Source organism: Spea bombifrons, chromosome 4 (genome assembly GCF_027358695.1).
Source record: "Spea bombifrons isolate aSpeBom1 chromosome 4, aSpeBom1.2.pri, whole genome shotgun sequence".
Lineage (NCBI taxonomy): Eukaryota > Metazoa > Chordata > Amphibia > Anura > Pelobatidae > Spea > Spea bombifrons.
Window position 1 is genome coordinate 5,693,157 of NC_071090.1, and position 17,358 is coordinate 5,710,514.

The following is a 17,358-nucleotide window of genomic DNA, read 5'->3' on the forward strand; positions in this document are numbered from 1 at the left end:
ATAGTTAAATCGGATACTATCACCGCTCTTCTTGCAGGAGAAACACTTTGGTTGTGTCCTTCTCAATGCATAATCGTATCAATCTCATGCTTTTGTGTATTAACCCATAGAAGTCATTGCATTATGAAGAGCTTCTTGTTTCTCCTGCAAGAAGAGCAAAGTCTTTAAAGTCTGCCGATTTCAAGGGGTTAAAAGGTAATTGTCCTCCAAAAGAAAAGCTTCAACAAAAGAGTTTTAGGTTGGGGAAACTCATGAAGGCCCATGGATCTACTATCTAAAGTATCTCAAGAAACGTTCCCACAACTGACTGGTTAGTAAATACATTTTTTTCCCAAGATAACAGAAAATCAGCAGATTTCGATATAGCTTTTTACATCTTCTGTCTCTGTTTCAGTTTCTTCCCATCGCACAGGGATCTGTTGGTACCATGTATATACAATCTCATCAAAGAATAATTCAAATGGCAGAAACCAATGGGTGGCGTTCACATGGACCTTTTCATCAAGTCTACCTACCTGTGTAGATGAACCTCCCGGGGGTTCCTTTGCAAAACTGCTTTGATTTGTAGGATAATGTGACTTCTACAACTCCAGGTATGTGTCTTGGAGGAGTCTGTACTCGAATGGCGTGAGGTGTTATCAACTAAAGACAGAAACAGAAGAGAAAAAGATCACAATGAGCTACGGAAAGGGATACTTGCGTTCTACTAATCCTCGTAACATCTTCTTGTCACACATTCATAAACAGAGCCCGTAACAGATGTAATTAACTTGTCAATGTTTTATTGCGAGGCGCAGGAGACAATGACAATCGGATCTTTTTAGTGTAAGTGCTGCGGGTGTAACAATTGTATCAAGAACTGCGGAACGACGGAGGTGCTATTAGCACAAAGTGTAAAAACGGCCGGGTCAATACATACGCACGAGGCAGAGTGCTCGGTATCGATCGGGGGCAAATGATCATTTTAATTGGTCGAGTGGGTTTTGTGCAAGTATTTTTCCAGAAATGGATTTTATTAGGTGCGTTTAAATTTATGTTTAAGTTGCTGTTTCCAACCCAATAATTCACAGCGACATTATCAGCTATTAGTTTACAACATACGAGTTTACAGGTGAGTTATGGTTCCATTTCTGGGTTTGACTCAGAGCCTCCGGGTGAAGCACTGCTTCCTGGGGTCTCCGGGTCACTTCTGGTCTGGACAAGGCAGTGGTGTTTAGCCACACCCACTTCCACTTTCTCTCCTTCCCAAGACTGTCTAAGGCTAGCCCACCCTTATGCTTAGCTAGCCCACCCCCCTCACAAAGCCACTCGCCAAAACCAGAAGAGTGCTAGGTAGCCTTTCAAAAGGTGACAAAAATACATTTCTCCACCATTACATTTTTCTAGTACTGTATTTATGCAAATGTTTCCATTATGAAATGTTCTCTGCGGGGGAAACACATTTCCTGGACACTCTTCACTTCCTGCTGAAGGTTCCTGTTCAGGAAGTGCTCAAGAGCGCAACAGTGTATTACTTCCCCATGCATTGAGAATTAAACACAGGCAATTTCCAGCATTCATACTATTTGTCAAGGTATAGAAACCTTTATGCGTTGCATATCAGTGCGTGTTAGAAAATGATTTGTCATGTCAAAGAATATTCTCTTTCCCGGTGCACAAAAAAAAATGACAAGAAATTTGGAAAAAAAAATGAAAGAAATCAAGAAAACGTGGGGAAGGCTAAGAGATGAAGCTCAAGTTTTACTGCAATGTATAAATTGGCTCCGAGGATTGCAAACACATGTGAGTCAGGATAGGCAGGGGGTAGACACAGCTAGAAGAAGCCTAAACGTATCAATTAGCCCAGATCTCCAGCACAGTTGGCCCTAAAACGTCAGAATTCCAACGTTCTGTTTCTCATTACCTCCCGTCTTTGTGTAATAAATGCATTTGTGCTACGACCCCAACATGTGTAATACGTTGGATAACAATGCAGCTCTCCACTGTTCCCAATTCCCTGCAATTGTTAGGGGTTTTCTTGTTAGCGAGCTTTTTTTATGCTCCAAAGCTCTCTCTCATATAAGATTTGTGCACTTTGCCTCCTGGTTCCGTCAGAGCTGCTCCCTCGCTGTCTTCACTTGTCTCGTAGAGCGCTAAGCATTGTCCTACATGTGGTTATATTTCTGAGGAGAAATCTGACAAAAAAACCGCTCACACTGACTCCATGCACAAAGGAGGCCTCCGCTTCTTCTTCAGGAAGATAAGCGCGATTATCTGTGCGATTCGCTCTTACAAACACGCACTCAGACTATTCATTTTCTAACCTCTTCCTTTATTATATATTTTTTTTTTAGGATAATACTGAAACTATATACAGGATAGTGCCTAAGAATTTCAAGGAAGGGACAAAAATTGACTTTATAGAAGGGGTTGTAACTGCTCAGAATAGGCAGAGGTGGTTGAAGGAACATTCAAACGGATCGGTTCACAAAGGTCTATGAAGGACCTAGCACTCCCCGAGACAAGGAAATTAAAGAAGACTAAAGCCTAAGAGGTCTGACCAATTGTGTCTTGACTACAATTAACGCTTCCAAGATTCTAGAATAATTATTTTATTTCTGAAAAATTTCAGCTAAAATACCACTTTTTGGCAAAATTCTTAAAATGTTCCTGTATTTTTTTTCATTTTTTTTTTGTCATTTTCTTAAATGACGACATTTATGGGGGGACTATTTGTTATTTCAAGCACCTTCCTCCAGCGTGTCGTGATTGTGTCAGAAAGGGGGGGACTCTTTGAATTCGGAGCTTTTGTGTCGAAACTTCTACTGAGCTCCAGAAAAAGTGTCAGAGAAGATGAAAGGAAATTCCTCGCGGCCCACGGTGGTGCTGAAAGGGTTATGCCAGGAAGAAGGAGAAAAACGGCAGGGTTGAAAACCACACCGTGGCAGAAATCCACCTACCTCACTCCATACCAGCATGGTCCCGAATATGACCTGTAGACCATCAAAGAAATTGTCTCCTATAATGATAACCGTGGCACCTCCTGTGGTCCATCCTTCGCTCGGACTGATTGCTTTGATACACGGCGTAGCTGCTTTTCAGGAGACATGAAACGAGAGAGGTGTTCTCTTATTAGAGACCAAATGAAATCAGCACAGATCAAAGTGTTTCTGAGAAATGTTTTTTTCTAAATAATTTTATTAATGGATCTTAAAGACGGGTCTAAAAACAGGATACGTAACAAGAGTTCGGAGGTTTGGGGAATAAGTGTAACAAGGGCTATAATGATTGGATCCAAACACCTGGATGGACCTTAAAGGGTAAATTTACCAAAGAACATGTCTTAATCACAAAAAACAATGGGCGATGTACCATAGCACGTTGACATACCCTCCACGTGTCTCTGTTTAGGAGAGACAGTCCCTCTTTGGGAACAAACCCGCCGTTCCTTCTTTTCTCCCCAGACAAGGACTGTTCCTCCTAAACCGGGACAGTTCGGAAGTATGTCCTGCAGACTGCGACAGCACAATATCCTAATCATGATCATGAACCTTCCACAAGACACAAAAGCTCACAGGTTGTCAGAAAACTGTTTATTAACTCTTTCATCAACTGTCTGAAGCCATACTTGGAGTCTCAGCACTCTTGGTATACATTGAATGTAAGCATTTCTAATATTTTACTGTAATAATGAGGGGGTCAACGATTTATAATATATCGGGGGAATGGTGTAGCGCGACGGAGAGCAAGTCGATCCACATCTATATGTAAATGATGGCATTTTACATTATGAGCCAACATCGCTGTGTATCGCGAGGGCTGATGCGTTTGCATGGATGTTCCGAGTATGATGTAGGGTGTATATGAGATGACAGCAGATGACTTGGAAAGGCTAATGTGATAATTATGTGAATATGAATGGTGATCTAGTTGCTGAATCATCACTATATCAAAGCAGTGTTATTTTAGTGGGTTTAGTGGGCTTTTTCATACTGTGTCCCTATTGTCACTATTGTGTAGCGTATTTAAAATTTAAAGGAGCATTTCGGAGTACAGAATCATCTTCTACTTTTGGAGTGTTCTAAATAAAAATTATTGGGGTTTGTTTATTAAAAGTCCAATTCCATTCCAGAATTGTTACACGTAAGGACATTTGTTATTATTTATTATTATTATTATTATTTATTGTCTTAGATGGCGCCATCATATTCTGTTTGGGTCTGGCCCAGCTCATTGTATGCGTAGAACAGCAGGGACCATCTGAATCTGGTAAGAGGTTTCTGCGGCCAAGTTCCTTCTACAGTTCGACTATGAACTGTAGTCCTTGGTAAAGTCAGTAGGCCAACAATAGGAGGCCATTACATGATGACCATTACATGATGACCATTACATGATGACCATTACATGATGAGCATTACATGATGACCATTACATGCTGACCATTACATGATGACCATTACATGATGACCATTACATGATGAGCATTACATGCTGACCATTCCATGATGACCATTACATGATGACCATTACATGATGAGCATTACATGATGAGCATTACATGATGACCATTACATGATGAGCATTACATGATGACCATTACATGATGAGCATTACATGATGACCATTACATGATGAGCATTACATGATGACCATTACATGATGACCATTACATGCTGACCATTCCATGATGACCATTACATGATGACCATTAGATGATGAGCATTACATGATGACCATTACATGATGAGCATTACATGAAGACCATTACATGAAGACACGTTGCTTTTCGTACAATGTTTCCAGGACAGAGCTACAATGGCCTGCATATCTGAGTGACCCTATAAAGGTGAAACTGGAGTTGAGATGTATGAGTGGAGACTGGAGAGTGTATGGTGTGTGTTGGCGTGGCTGAGTGTGTTGTACGTATCTGGTGTGTTGGTGGTTTGTGAATAAGTTGTGTACATGGTAATAAGTTGTGCGTTAATCAGCTGAAGCAATGACCACAAGCTCCAGATCACAATCCATGCATCGACCACCTGACTCTAGGTGGCCTGGCCGGGAGGCACTTGCTGCATACCTCCCTTTATATGGGGGGGCCGGTCCCACTTTGTGACCCAAGCCCCCCGTTGCGCCTCTGATGCCCTTCTTTTCTTTGAGCTCAGAATGTTTGATGGGTATGAGGGTATCGCAGGATTCTACAGCCCCCCAAAAGCCCCAATAATGTATGCAACAAACAGCAGAAAATGGGTTTGTAAATTAAATGACGGTATATTTCTATTAAGCTCATTAATGGGGTAGAGACCAGTCCGAAAAATACAACGCGGCTTACAATCCAATTGCCTGATGGCCCCTAGCCGACTGTTATCTGCCTAAAGCCTTTTGTTACCGTATCAGAAAGAAAAAAAACTCTCTCCTCCTTCCGCCCCTGACAATAAAATCATTACAGCCCCAATTTAGCATAATGGCACTGGATGGCTCACAGCGTACTGGAGAGCGAAAGTGGAAATTATTAAGTAGCACTCTTTGTTGAAATAATGATCACTTCACAAATAAAAGCTTCCATCCCAAAGGTACCGCGAGCGTCAGAAAATGCAAATTGGGCGGAAGATGCGAGAGCCGTTTATTAAATATTACCTTGCCCTGCCTGTTTAAGGATTTCTGTCACTCGCCCGCTTTACGGGGGCCATGTAAATGTCATTTCGTTTCGCCGGCTGGCGGCGTATCGCATGTTAGCGTACGTACAAGATTTCACCAAAGGCCGCGCGCCTGGGGATTTGCTAAGAAAATACTACCGTCAAGTGCGGAAAATCTAACAGATTAAGTGGTTTAAATGCCTCTTAGGGGGGCAATGTTCTTTTGCGGAGGAACCGGCAATGTTTATAGCGGCTCGATAGCGGAGTCAACGGCGGAGGCATGGATGGCGAAATAGCGAAAGGAGCTTAAAAGGGACAGAAAAATAAAGCCGTAGACAAAAAAAAAAAGGGACCCTGGCATAAAAACATAGAAGTTTGACGGCAGATCAACCCCATTCGGCCCTTCTAGTCTGCCCATCTACGACGAGACCTTAATCAGTCCTTGGTCTCGTCTTAGATTCAGGAGCCGTATGTCTATCCCATGCATGTTTAAATCCCCTCACTGTATTAGCCTCTGCCATGTCTGCTGGGAGGCTGTTCCACTTATCTACCACCCTCTAAGGTTCTATACTATGAGAGCAGCCATGATCTTTAGGATTAAACGTATCCCTAATTCCTATTTCAAACTATTTAAATAAATAATAATAATAATTTAAAAAAATAAAAAAAATTATATAATTAAATTATTATTATTAAAAACAGATATGGTGTATTTTATAAATATTGTTAAAAATGTATCTATTTTTCTTCATTAAGTGTATTCTCTTTAAACGATTCTCCCGAGCTGTGCCGTTTAGATAAAAGGAAAATACTGCGTTAACGGGATTTGAGATCGGGGGCGTACAGTTCAATATCATGGATTATTTCCGTGTCTCCTCCTGCAAAGCAAATGTATTGGGTTACAAACCTCTGACTACCACAGCAAACCCTTCGTTTCTGCATTTGGTGTCAGTTTCCTAATTGCACAGCGGTATTTTCCGCTGCTATGGCAATTATTTAAAGAAACAGTAACGCATCGCAATATACTGGCACGCCCTGACTTGGCATTAGAAAAGAGCCCCTTTTTCATGGCTCATTTTTTTTTTACTTGAGTAATTATTTTATTACAGTTAAACATAACTATACATAAACATAAAAATATTTCCCAAAAATTCAGCTTTTTATTCCGGAGGAGGGGGGGGTAACGTAAAACATCGTCGTGGCGAGCTTCCCGCCATGTTAACAAGTTACATAATTATTTTTGGGCAAAAAAAAAACGTACTTTTTATATTTATTTATTTATTTTTTTTACTTTGTATCCATTTGTTTGCGACGTTCACGCACCTGCTAATGGAACGGTCGCCCTTCCAACGAGCGGAAGATTTAAAACTAAAGCTAAACGGCTGGGGGGTTAATTTTAGCTCCAGGAAGGCAATGTCTGTTTCCTTTTGGATTTATTCTACTGTTCAACTAACAATCCCCTGCGAGTTTTTTTTTTAAATAACAATTTATATTTTAAATATATATATATATATATTTACAACATTCTGATCATCTTGGGGTATTGCTTTCAAAGCAATGAAAGTCAATGTAGTTGGTGAAATTGTAAGCTATTTAGGGATAATTGGCTGGTTGTTTTGTTCTAAAAACCTTTTCTTTGCCATTTTAAGGTCATACGATCAGGATGAGCTCACCGCCGTAGCATGGCATCATCTCTCGCGCTCTCAGCTGTTATCGGCCTCTGGAAATCAGAAGAACGCAATGTATGGAGAACAGGGATCCGTCGGAGAAGAGTCCTCCCTAAAGAGGGCTTCGCCGAGAAAACACGAACAACTGTCCCGGAAAATCTTTTTTTAGCGTTAAGCCCGGCCTAAGTCGTATTTTTGACAGGCATTGATTTTGCGCACCGGATTATCCAGAATGTCGCTGATAGGATTAACCCCTGCTCCCGTCCATCTGGTGCCATTGTAAAGGGCGGCGGGAGGCCCATTCCCTGACAAGGCTCTATTTCCTAAACCCATAGGGCTTCATCTACTAAACTGTGCAAAGACGTAACCATAGCTATGCCTTGCCTAATCAAATCCTATCTATGACTGTAGAATATTAGCCTTAACCCTCGCTAGTAGAAATGAAGCCAACACAATCAGAATAAAAATCTAAGGGTTGTGCAGACACAACGGCCCCCAATATACTCAAAAAGCAGAGTAACAGTTTATGGAGAAATAGCTTCATCTCGGTGCCTGGGTGGATCTGGGCTGTGATTACAACTTTTTGCAATATTTTTTCCATTATCCCTTTTTCCAGTGGTATTTTGCAGTCCAGCAACCACGGCCAAAGCTTGGAATCCGGACTATTGTGAGATGTTTCTAGGGCGGAGGTTTGTACACCATCACCATGCTCGTTCACTGCAGCCCAGGCCTGGACCGGCCATCGGGCACACTAGGCAAACGCTTGGGGTGCCGCTGGCAGACAGCGCCCCCATACTCGCCCAGACGCATATTCCGCGAGCAGAAAAATATAATATGTGGACGCGCATATCCAGTGCCAGGACGACCTTGTCATCCCCAGTCCAGCCCTGCTGCTGAAAAAAGCCAATCAGTTGACCGAGCCGGTCTGTGGGCTTTGTATTTACCCAAAAAGTGAGAAAAAATACTATATAAATTTACAAACGCTGTACCAGTTGGTAGCAAAAAAAAATACTAAGTTCAAGCAAAGTTTGGGTACAGATGTCAAGCGCGGGTATCTAATTCACTAATTAATTCACGAATTCTAAAGTTGAGCCCAGCAAGGTCTACTCTAGACTCATATTAGTGTAGGTGATAAAAAGAGATCTTGGGTTTAGACATTTTTGGATGGACTACCCTCCAAAACTCAGCAACATCTTGGGCAATGTTGAGTTCAGGCGCTGAGTTTAGACCCATTAAGTCGAGCTGTACTGGGTTGATTACGGAGCTGTCTTCCAAGAATGGTCACATCTCAGGTCCACTTTGACCAATGCACACTCAAATGTAACGTCCTACCGCACGACTTCCACCAAGCTGATACATGCTACGGAACCCCTCGTTACGTACATTCTACAGACGCAACTGTGTAATATATCATGCGGTATTAAAGCATTTATTTGAGGGACATTTGAGAGGGACATCCCGTGATAGTTGTTCCGATACACGTCTGAGATAGAGAATTTGATGAAGCTGTGAAGGACAGACGATGGTTCTATCAGAGTCGAGGAAGTAATGAATCCCGAATCCCTGTAAGCATTCCATTCTACTGTAAAAAAAAAACTACCAAAGTGGATCTGTCAGAGAACATATATTATCATAATCACATCTATACCAGATGTGGGAAACATATGTACAGACTTCCTTATGTTTGGTTCAACATGTATTAATAAAAAAAAAATGGCTTCCCCAGAGCTTAGTTTTTGAGTCAATAGGGTCCATTGTATGCGTTTCGCAGCTAAACCCACGTAGAGAAATTTATTAAAGAACCTTCTAATAACCATCATTTATCTAAAGAACAAAAGATAACGTTTATCCCGGGACTGGGTCATTTTCTCTAAGGTATCCCTCTAGCTGTAGGTGGCTACAACTCCACGAATCCTCAACGGATCACAGGGATTGCAGTCAGCAATCTCTATGATATAGCGTTTCTAAAGCTAATGTATATTGTGGTGCTTTTTGAAGAAAATACCCCAATCCTTTAAAAAATCTTACTTTTCTTACGAAATAATGAAAATGAATAAAATTTTGAATGAATTTTTCAACGTGTTAAAAATAAATATATAACAGGCGCTGAAACAACAAAGGGAGGGGGGGCCTGCGTAGTCGAGACCGTGAAGAAAGGGAGCCACAATTGGAATTTTGTATGCATGACAAAAAAAAAAAGTACATTTGGCACGTTATAATTTGAATTCACGGAATGAATGTCTCTAGGGACGGTTATATGGAACTGATTATATGTGTGTGTGTGCTACGGAGGAACTTGTTAGTACAGACACTTTCTATTAACTCTGAAAAAGGATGGTGATGAACGGAATTAAAGCTCCACTTGGCCCCCGGGGCCCATATACGTAAGTGCTAAGCTCTGGCTTATGGTAGGACTCCACAGGGACACTATGAAGTTTGAGGGTTAACCTCCATAGTTGTCTTCGGTGCCCCACTATTGAGAGGTCCACGTCCACATTACGTGGGCAGTCTGAACAAGCCTTATCGTGTCATCAAGGAACATTTTGATGTCATCTGGTGTTCCACCCAGGCTTGCCCATTTCACACGTGTTCAGTGCCCAATTTGGGCATCAAGCATGCGCAGTGGCCAACGGCCCATTAAATATCAAGAACTGGTAAGCTGGTGCTATGAGGACTATTGTGACCGAATCGGGGCTATACCCTCTGTGTATGAGCACGTGGCGCAGCTAAATAAATTAAACTGGTCGTTTAAGGAAAAAGCCATGGTTTCAGTATCCCTTTAGCTGTCAGCACCTCTCGGAGCACGTTCTCTCTCATTTACATAAACACTGGGAGAGAGTTCAGCGCGACCGCCGGCGCTAATGGCACGCGCTGTAATTTAGTCACTTCTCTACGGAGCGCAGCCAGGGTGACAAGCTCTCCCGCTTTGCCTTGTAGTAGGTTAAATCACTCAATAATAATAAGTTGCGCCGAACGGCTCCGAGGGGGTCCTGCGCTGTCCCTATTTGAGGTTAAAATGTTGGTCCGCCAAGTAAGTGATGCTTGACTTGCTTTAACCCTCTGAGGGTTGCGCAGAACACTAAACGCCCCTTAAATCCACAGATGGATCGCGTGCATTAAAACGCCAAAGCCGCGGACTCTGAAGAGATAGCAAAACCAGCAGAAGAACAGCATCCTTACTGAAACCAGAGATAACTTAAAGGGAGACAATTATTTTTTACTATTAATATATCCACAGAAGAAATGTTACCATGTTCCAGATATGAGGGGGTTCCGTCCGATGGATCCAGCCGCCGTGCGCGTCTTCCGTGTTTGGAGTTGTTGTGAACGAACATATTATCTGACACAGCCAGCACATGACCGTCAACATTAATCGTGGTGGACACGACGACCTGCGGAAAAACAATGCATGTTGGTAGGGTGGGGAAGAACATCTAGATGCACATACAAATCTGGTCCTTTATGACTTGATTCTAGCATGGAACCCTCAGCTTATTCAGGGCCAGCGGGGGTTCTGGGGAGCTAATCGTGTCGCTGCTGACATAGATTTCCACTTGTTCCCGTTGTTCTAGGTGGCTCATCAATCTTATTAATCACATGGTGGGTCGGAACGGTACAGGAGTGGACGCCTGTAAGGCCTACTTGCTGCCGGGCTGCTGATATGGAAACTACCACTAGAACAACATGAAACAAGAGCCCTTTTTATGTGTCAGTGATATTACTATAGGCTTTATCAGTGTCCTTTTAAAGGTTAAATGACATACTCGGCCGTCGGTGACCTCCGCTCCTCCTTCAAGTAAAAAAATTAACAGCAAAAAAAACAAAAAAAAACCCCGAGAGAGATGCATTTATTCATCCTGCACCCAACTGTTATAATTGTCTGGTAATTGCCACCTCGTCTGACACATCGTACTAACACACGCAATCTCGCAGTCTTGCTCTGTTCCTCTTTAATCCACCTATTATGTCGACTAATTAACTTTTCTAGACGGTTTATTTCTTTCACCATTATCAGCGCCTGTCAGCCGCCGGGCTCCTGGCCACAGAGGTGGGGAGATCCCCGTTCTTTTGATTGATCGCCAATAGATTGACAGGTAGAGCCATTCATTAGAATCGTCTCACTTGAGATAGGAGAGTCCATCAAGCTAGGACTAATGGATCGCTTCCCCGATGTTTCAGCGAACGCCACTGCAGGCTTTAATTAATAATAATAATAATACCCCCCAAAAAACTACTTTGTCTCTTCCTGGCATGCTTCCCAGATCTTTGTAAATCCTTCTCTAATTGTGTTGTGCTTTGAGTGCCACGTGAAAAAGTAACATTCCTAAGGTTGACATCAGATGGAGCTACAGGCGATATTATGCCAGAAAAAATAATGATTTTGATCCACTAATGCCTTATCGATAAGGAAATAATCCATTTACCCATCATCAAGGGCAATCCAGACACCATGTATCACAAAAAGCTTGACTATATTTGTTCCGGGTTCTGTGGACATCATCAGTAAAGTTGAGCAAATCCCCCCCGGACACAATAGGGCAATAAGAAGAAACATGCCTGTTTCTCTTCACGATACTAGATTATTATCCATAAATGTCTAAATTATTCCACCAAAGGTGTGGATTTACCACACAAAAGCCTTAAAAGAGATGACCCTTCTTCAATTACAATAAGGACGGATCTCTGAGGTTCTGAAAGCCTATGGACCTATGTATCTCGCTGGTCCACTAAAATGAATCACCGGCTCCTTTTCTAGGGCCAAGCAGCAATACCCATTTGTTGTATCAGCCGGGTACCGGCATGTGTCACATGGGAAATCCATCATTGAGCATAGACGTAGCATTGACTGCTCTAAAATCCCACCGCTGACACCATCTCATAATCTTAATTCAACCCTATAATACGAAGACCTGCGCCAAAAACTTCTATCAAGGCCTGAGCAACTTCAGCTCTCTAGCTGTTTATTAACTGATCATGAATTGACCAAAATCCGTCTTGATTTTCCCACAATGCATTTAGGGAACGCGGCACTCCAGAGAGGGAACATTTCATTTACTATTTAATTCTTATCCAAGAAAAATTGAATTCGACAAACCAAGAGAGTTTGTTTTCCGTGCCTTATTTTGTTTTTACAAAATCCACACAACATTGAGGAAAGAAAGTGAAAAATATATATTAATATTCGTTTAATATACACTCACGATCCAAATGACTACAGGAACCGCCATATTTTGAAGTAATCATAAGAATTTTCTATTTTTATATTATATATATATATATATATATATATATATATATATATATATTTTTTTTTTATATATTTTTTTTTTTTGTTGTTCCCTTGGGAACAGAAGGCAGGGTCAAATTTTGACACATGCAATAACACTCTACCAGAATTGTTAAAATTCAAGAGCAGTGTGGCATGGAAAAACAGATGGTTATATTTACACTAAGAGAAAACATATTGTCGTTTTCCGTGTTTATAATTATTTTGCTCTCAGTGCCAGCCTGATAAAACACGTTTTTTCATTTAGGAATACTTCCAGAATTCTAAACATAACCAAAAATAAATAAAAAAAATTATTATTATATGTTCCTTAAATAGTGGTTATTTTTTCTTTATTGACCAGAATCACTTTTTTTTTTAATAAGTAAGCCAAATAATAGCCATTGCCCTAAGCCGTCATAATAAGTAAAAATATTACTAGCGATGAAAGTGTTATTTACGAAAAGGGATATAGGGTAAAATTTGGGGTGAAAAACTGTCAATTGATGATTCCATAATTATCAATGTGAGCTATGTTTGAACTGAGCTGGGTTCCTTGGCAGCTCTGACATCACCCTTTTTTTATTTTACCCTTATGGTTTACCATAAAATCTAATGGTGGGTCTCGTAGAAAATCACGCACATGATTTTTGTTTAAAAAAGGGTAAAAGTGGGGAGGGCCGCTGTTTATATTTGTTCCAACCTTCTAAATCATTTATTATGGAATTTACTAGGGCTGCTGACTTAATGGCGTCGCCTACGAGACTCTACAGCGCTTCCTGAGCGTGGAGGAACGTGATTAATTCCATGGAAATGCAAAAGGTCACTCTAATTGACATGACCTGAGTAATTAAGCAATCTCTGTTTACACGTTGCGAGGAGCCACCACTGTGAAGATGGCACTCTCGACAGGATGTCATTACAAGTCCAGAGATCATTGTCCTCCCGCATGTTCCCACCAGTCACCTACGCAGATCTCTGCCCGCAGAGCACACGCACGGGCCGCCTGTCATCAGAAACACAGCTCATGGCTGGAACATGCAGCGGGTGACACGGATCTAATAAGTTACAATAAGTAATTTACTTGTAATGAGAAAGGTTTGCCCAGGCTGCGGCTGTAATCCCCATCAAAGGCCGCAGCAGAGCTCTACAAAATCATGACATTAACCGTGGTTTGATCCAGAGACGCCATCTTTCTTTATTTCTTGTCCGTGTCATGTCGCAAAATACACGACGACTGTTCGTGCTTCGGGTGCTTCTACCGACGTAAGGAAAGTTGTAACATTTTTGCCCCGTGAGTATTATTTTATCCCCTGAGCACATGCCTAGGTCCCAAAATGGCAGTCGAGTTTTATCAGGCTGGCCCTGGTGGGGATGACCTAGCGGCAAATAATCGACCATTTATGGGTCAGCAGCTGCACACTGCAGGACCCGACCTCCATTTAATATATATATATATTTTTTTTTGGTTATGTTTAGAATTCTGGAAGTACCGTATTCCTTAATGAAAAAAAAATAATAAAATAAATTAAAAAAATTGAAAAAATAAATTAAAAAAATGATAAAACACGTTTTTAAGGAACATATAATAATTATTGACCAGAATTACTTTTTTTTCTAAATAATAATAAGTACATCGGCCACCCGAGCCGACTAACAAGTTGAAGAGACGATTTATGGCAACTCATAGTTCTGTGAATAAATCCCATGGAATCCATAGATTGTAATTATGCCTCTTTTATTTTCATTACACAAATATTTCTTGTTATTCTCTAAAAGTAAGATTCAGCCTCGCCCCGGATTCTCCAAGAACGAAAACATCTGTTTTGCTATCTCGCTTCTTTCTCGTCATGGCGACGGCAAACAGTGACTTAAGATACAAAGGGTGTATCCCACCGTATCGAATCAATACACAATCCAGAGGAGTTTGGGCAGAGCACAGCAAACTAGATTTATCTAAATCCAGATTCTAAACTTAAAAGGACACTACGGTCTCCTCTTTATGCATTCTATTTAATGAGAGTTATAAAAGGGGACCTCCCCTGCCTGTATCTATTGAAACAGGAAGTGTACTTAAGTATGCTTCCTACGCAAAAGTGTACCCCTTCTGGATAATTCCACTATGCCAAGACCAGAACTAACATGATACTTTAACATTAACAAATGATTTAACTTTCAACAAATTCTCACCTGGAATCTGCGCATGTCACGGGGGTTTCCAGCATTCTTCAGGCAATTTTGGTTACATTTTAGGAAGAACTTAAGGAAAAACCTATAAAGAAAAAGAGAGAGAGAGAAACAAAAAATTGTTAAACTAACTGGAAAAATGTTGCCGTTTCAACAACCAAATTTGAGTTCAATTTGGATCTCAGCAATAAATAAAGGCAAATATAATAAAATTCCCACGTAGCTCGATGAAATGATGATTAAAACGAAAGAGCACACGGCTAGGCGACAATCACAGGGTTGAGGCAGGACAAGTGTCTGTATCCCAGCCAAGGATTTAGGAAAACAAGACTCCTTGGCAACCCACCCCGGCCAAATAAACCAAAGTGTGAAGACTGAGGGATGTGACACTCGAGGGGTGGTTGAGTTGGCTCTCAGCACACCCTCATTTACAGCCCAACGTGTAAAGGGCGCAGACACTGGATACTCTCATTATCCCCGAGCGCGGTGATGTGTATTGGCACCATGCGCAGGGCTGGCAGCCGAACCGAGAAGCTGCGTATTGAGGAACGGCGCTGGCCGCATTCCCATGCTCTTGAACTACAATTCCCATGAGCCTTCGGTGGGCTTCTGGGACTTGTAGTTTAACAACAGCTGGAAACAGGGTATAATAAATATATTTTTTGGAGCCGGACAGACCATTTTAGAAGGGAATCTGATTTTTTTTTTTAAATCTTAATTTTTTGGAAGAAAGGAATTGATCTGTTAAAATTTGTTTAAAAAAGAAAAAACTTTCCTAGATTGTAAGACAGAGGGGTTGACATAGCACAATTCTTCAGCCTGGCAGTAAAGCATAAAACCTTAAAAAATAATAATAATAAAAAAAAAAGCATAAAAAAATAATAATAATAATAATAAATATATATATATATATATATATATATATATATATATATATATAGATATATATATATCTATCTATATATATATTTTTTTATTATTATTATTATAAACGCATTAGAAACGCAGTTTCTTTTTAAGAGGTGCAGGCAATAAAAAAATAAATAAAAAAATATGGGGAAAATAAATAAGAAATAAAGACTACCAAAAATATGATACTCAGCCAATAGTTAATAAAGCCTTCAGTAAATGTATTTATAACATCCTCCATAGTAAAGACACTGCCTGCAGCTGTGCTAGCTGAGCATTCTGGGAGCTGTAGTCCACAGGCACCGGAGTACCCATGGCTGCCTGCTCCTGACGGCTGCTTTTGATATACATTGGCCTTTTCACACCCTGTCATTTCCCAAGTATCTCCGTTAACTCTAATTCTCCGCTTTTAGTGCATTTGTATCCTCGTCGCTGCTCACGCAGAATGAAGGGTCACTGCCTCGCCAGATATGTGACAAGCCTAGTGCTTTATTATTACATTAGCACAGGGGAAGAAAGCCACATAATTAACAGAACTTATCTTCATTTACTTGCTGAAAGCCGTAATATTTAATCATGCCCCGCTGCCTAATTGCTTTGTCTGCCTAAAGCCGAAGTTATGGGAGACTGGACAAAGCCCAGTTAGCTGAGCAATTTACCGTGTCTTAAGACCGGGCTGTCATCGATGCACCCTAATATATGCCGACTGGGTGATTTGGGGTACTTGACCCTCCGCTTAAGCCAAAAAGATTTTTCTATGAGTCAAAATGTTAAGATATATAACAAAGCAACAAAATGGTTCAACAAAATAAACTCGTTTAGACCTTCCAAGACAATTCCAAGGTACCAGATAGCCATGTCCTCCATAACTTTACTCCAGAAGCCAAGCTTTTGGTAATTTTTTAGGCTGATCTCTATGGAAAAACACAGGCCTGACCCTGTTGTTGGTAGCCCATGAGCCAAACGCTCTCTCCTGCACAACATAGAGGAGAACCTGATGGAGGTGCTACCTATCAGCCCAAGGATCTACATGACCACCTAGGTATGGACAGCCTTGGAACCCCTCTATCACTGGCTTCTGAAATTTACCAGGTGGCTACCAACATCTTTATCATATAGTAAACCCTGAACTATGTTTTCCTACATAATACTTGAACTTTCTCTCCGCTGTTCTTGATATCCCGGTACTGCTCCAACTTCAATACACAGATGGCAACGCTATCTTCTGTTCACACCCTGGCCTACAGCTGCTACGCTGTGTCAAAAGCAGGCTGAGCGTGTGCGCCCGGTCAAGGATTAACCTCTGCTTATGTTTATGTCTAACATTATCCTCCATAAATCCTCTCAAAAAAAAATGTTAACTAGAGCCTCCAATCTGAAACTTGAGCTATAAACCCAAGGAGCGGACCTTGTGAAAACTCTCCAGTTCTTAATCCGCTTGCTTGGTTTGTATCACCTAATATTTACATAGTAACCAGTTTGATTCTTTTTTGTCCCTGAACTATCTCCCTCACATGAATATAAAAGGTTCTTCCCTGATTCTGATCTTTTTCATAACATTTTTAGCTAATTTGGGAGGTTCAAAAACTGATGTTTCCAAAATATTCCATTATAGTTGGTTTGTTTGAACCATGGCATGTGGAACTTCCAAAGTCTCCTGAGATGGCACCATACCCTGGCCCAACATTTCAGTTCTACCCAACCACTTGACCTTTAA

General features: G+C 41.0%; 1 protein-coding gene across 4 annotated transcripts in view; it reads right to left on the bottom strand.

The window, feature by feature from the left end:
• The window catches only part of EBF1 (EBF transcription factor 1), a 166,225-nt gene that overhangs the window by 25,765 nt on the left and 123,102 nt on the right, over positions 1 to 17,358 (bottom strand). For 2 of the 4 annotated variants that reach the window (XM_053465655.1, XM_053465653.1), the window contains exons 7-10: positions 14,736 to 14,817; positions 10,530 to 10,671; positions 2,940 to 3,070; positions 516 to 642 (exon numbers count right to left, since the gene is read on the bottom strand). In XM_053465655.1, the coding sequence (XP_053321630.1) occupies positions 516 to 642; positions 2,940 to 3,070; positions 10,530 to 10,671; positions 14,736 to 14,817 (482 nt within the window). Of the gene's footprint in view, positions 1 to 515; positions 643 to 2,939; positions 3,074 to 10,529; positions 10,672 to 14,735; positions 14,818 to 17,358 lie in introns of all 4 variants that reach the window. The other 2 variants (XM_053465654.1, XM_053465652.1) reach the window with 1 other exon arrangement.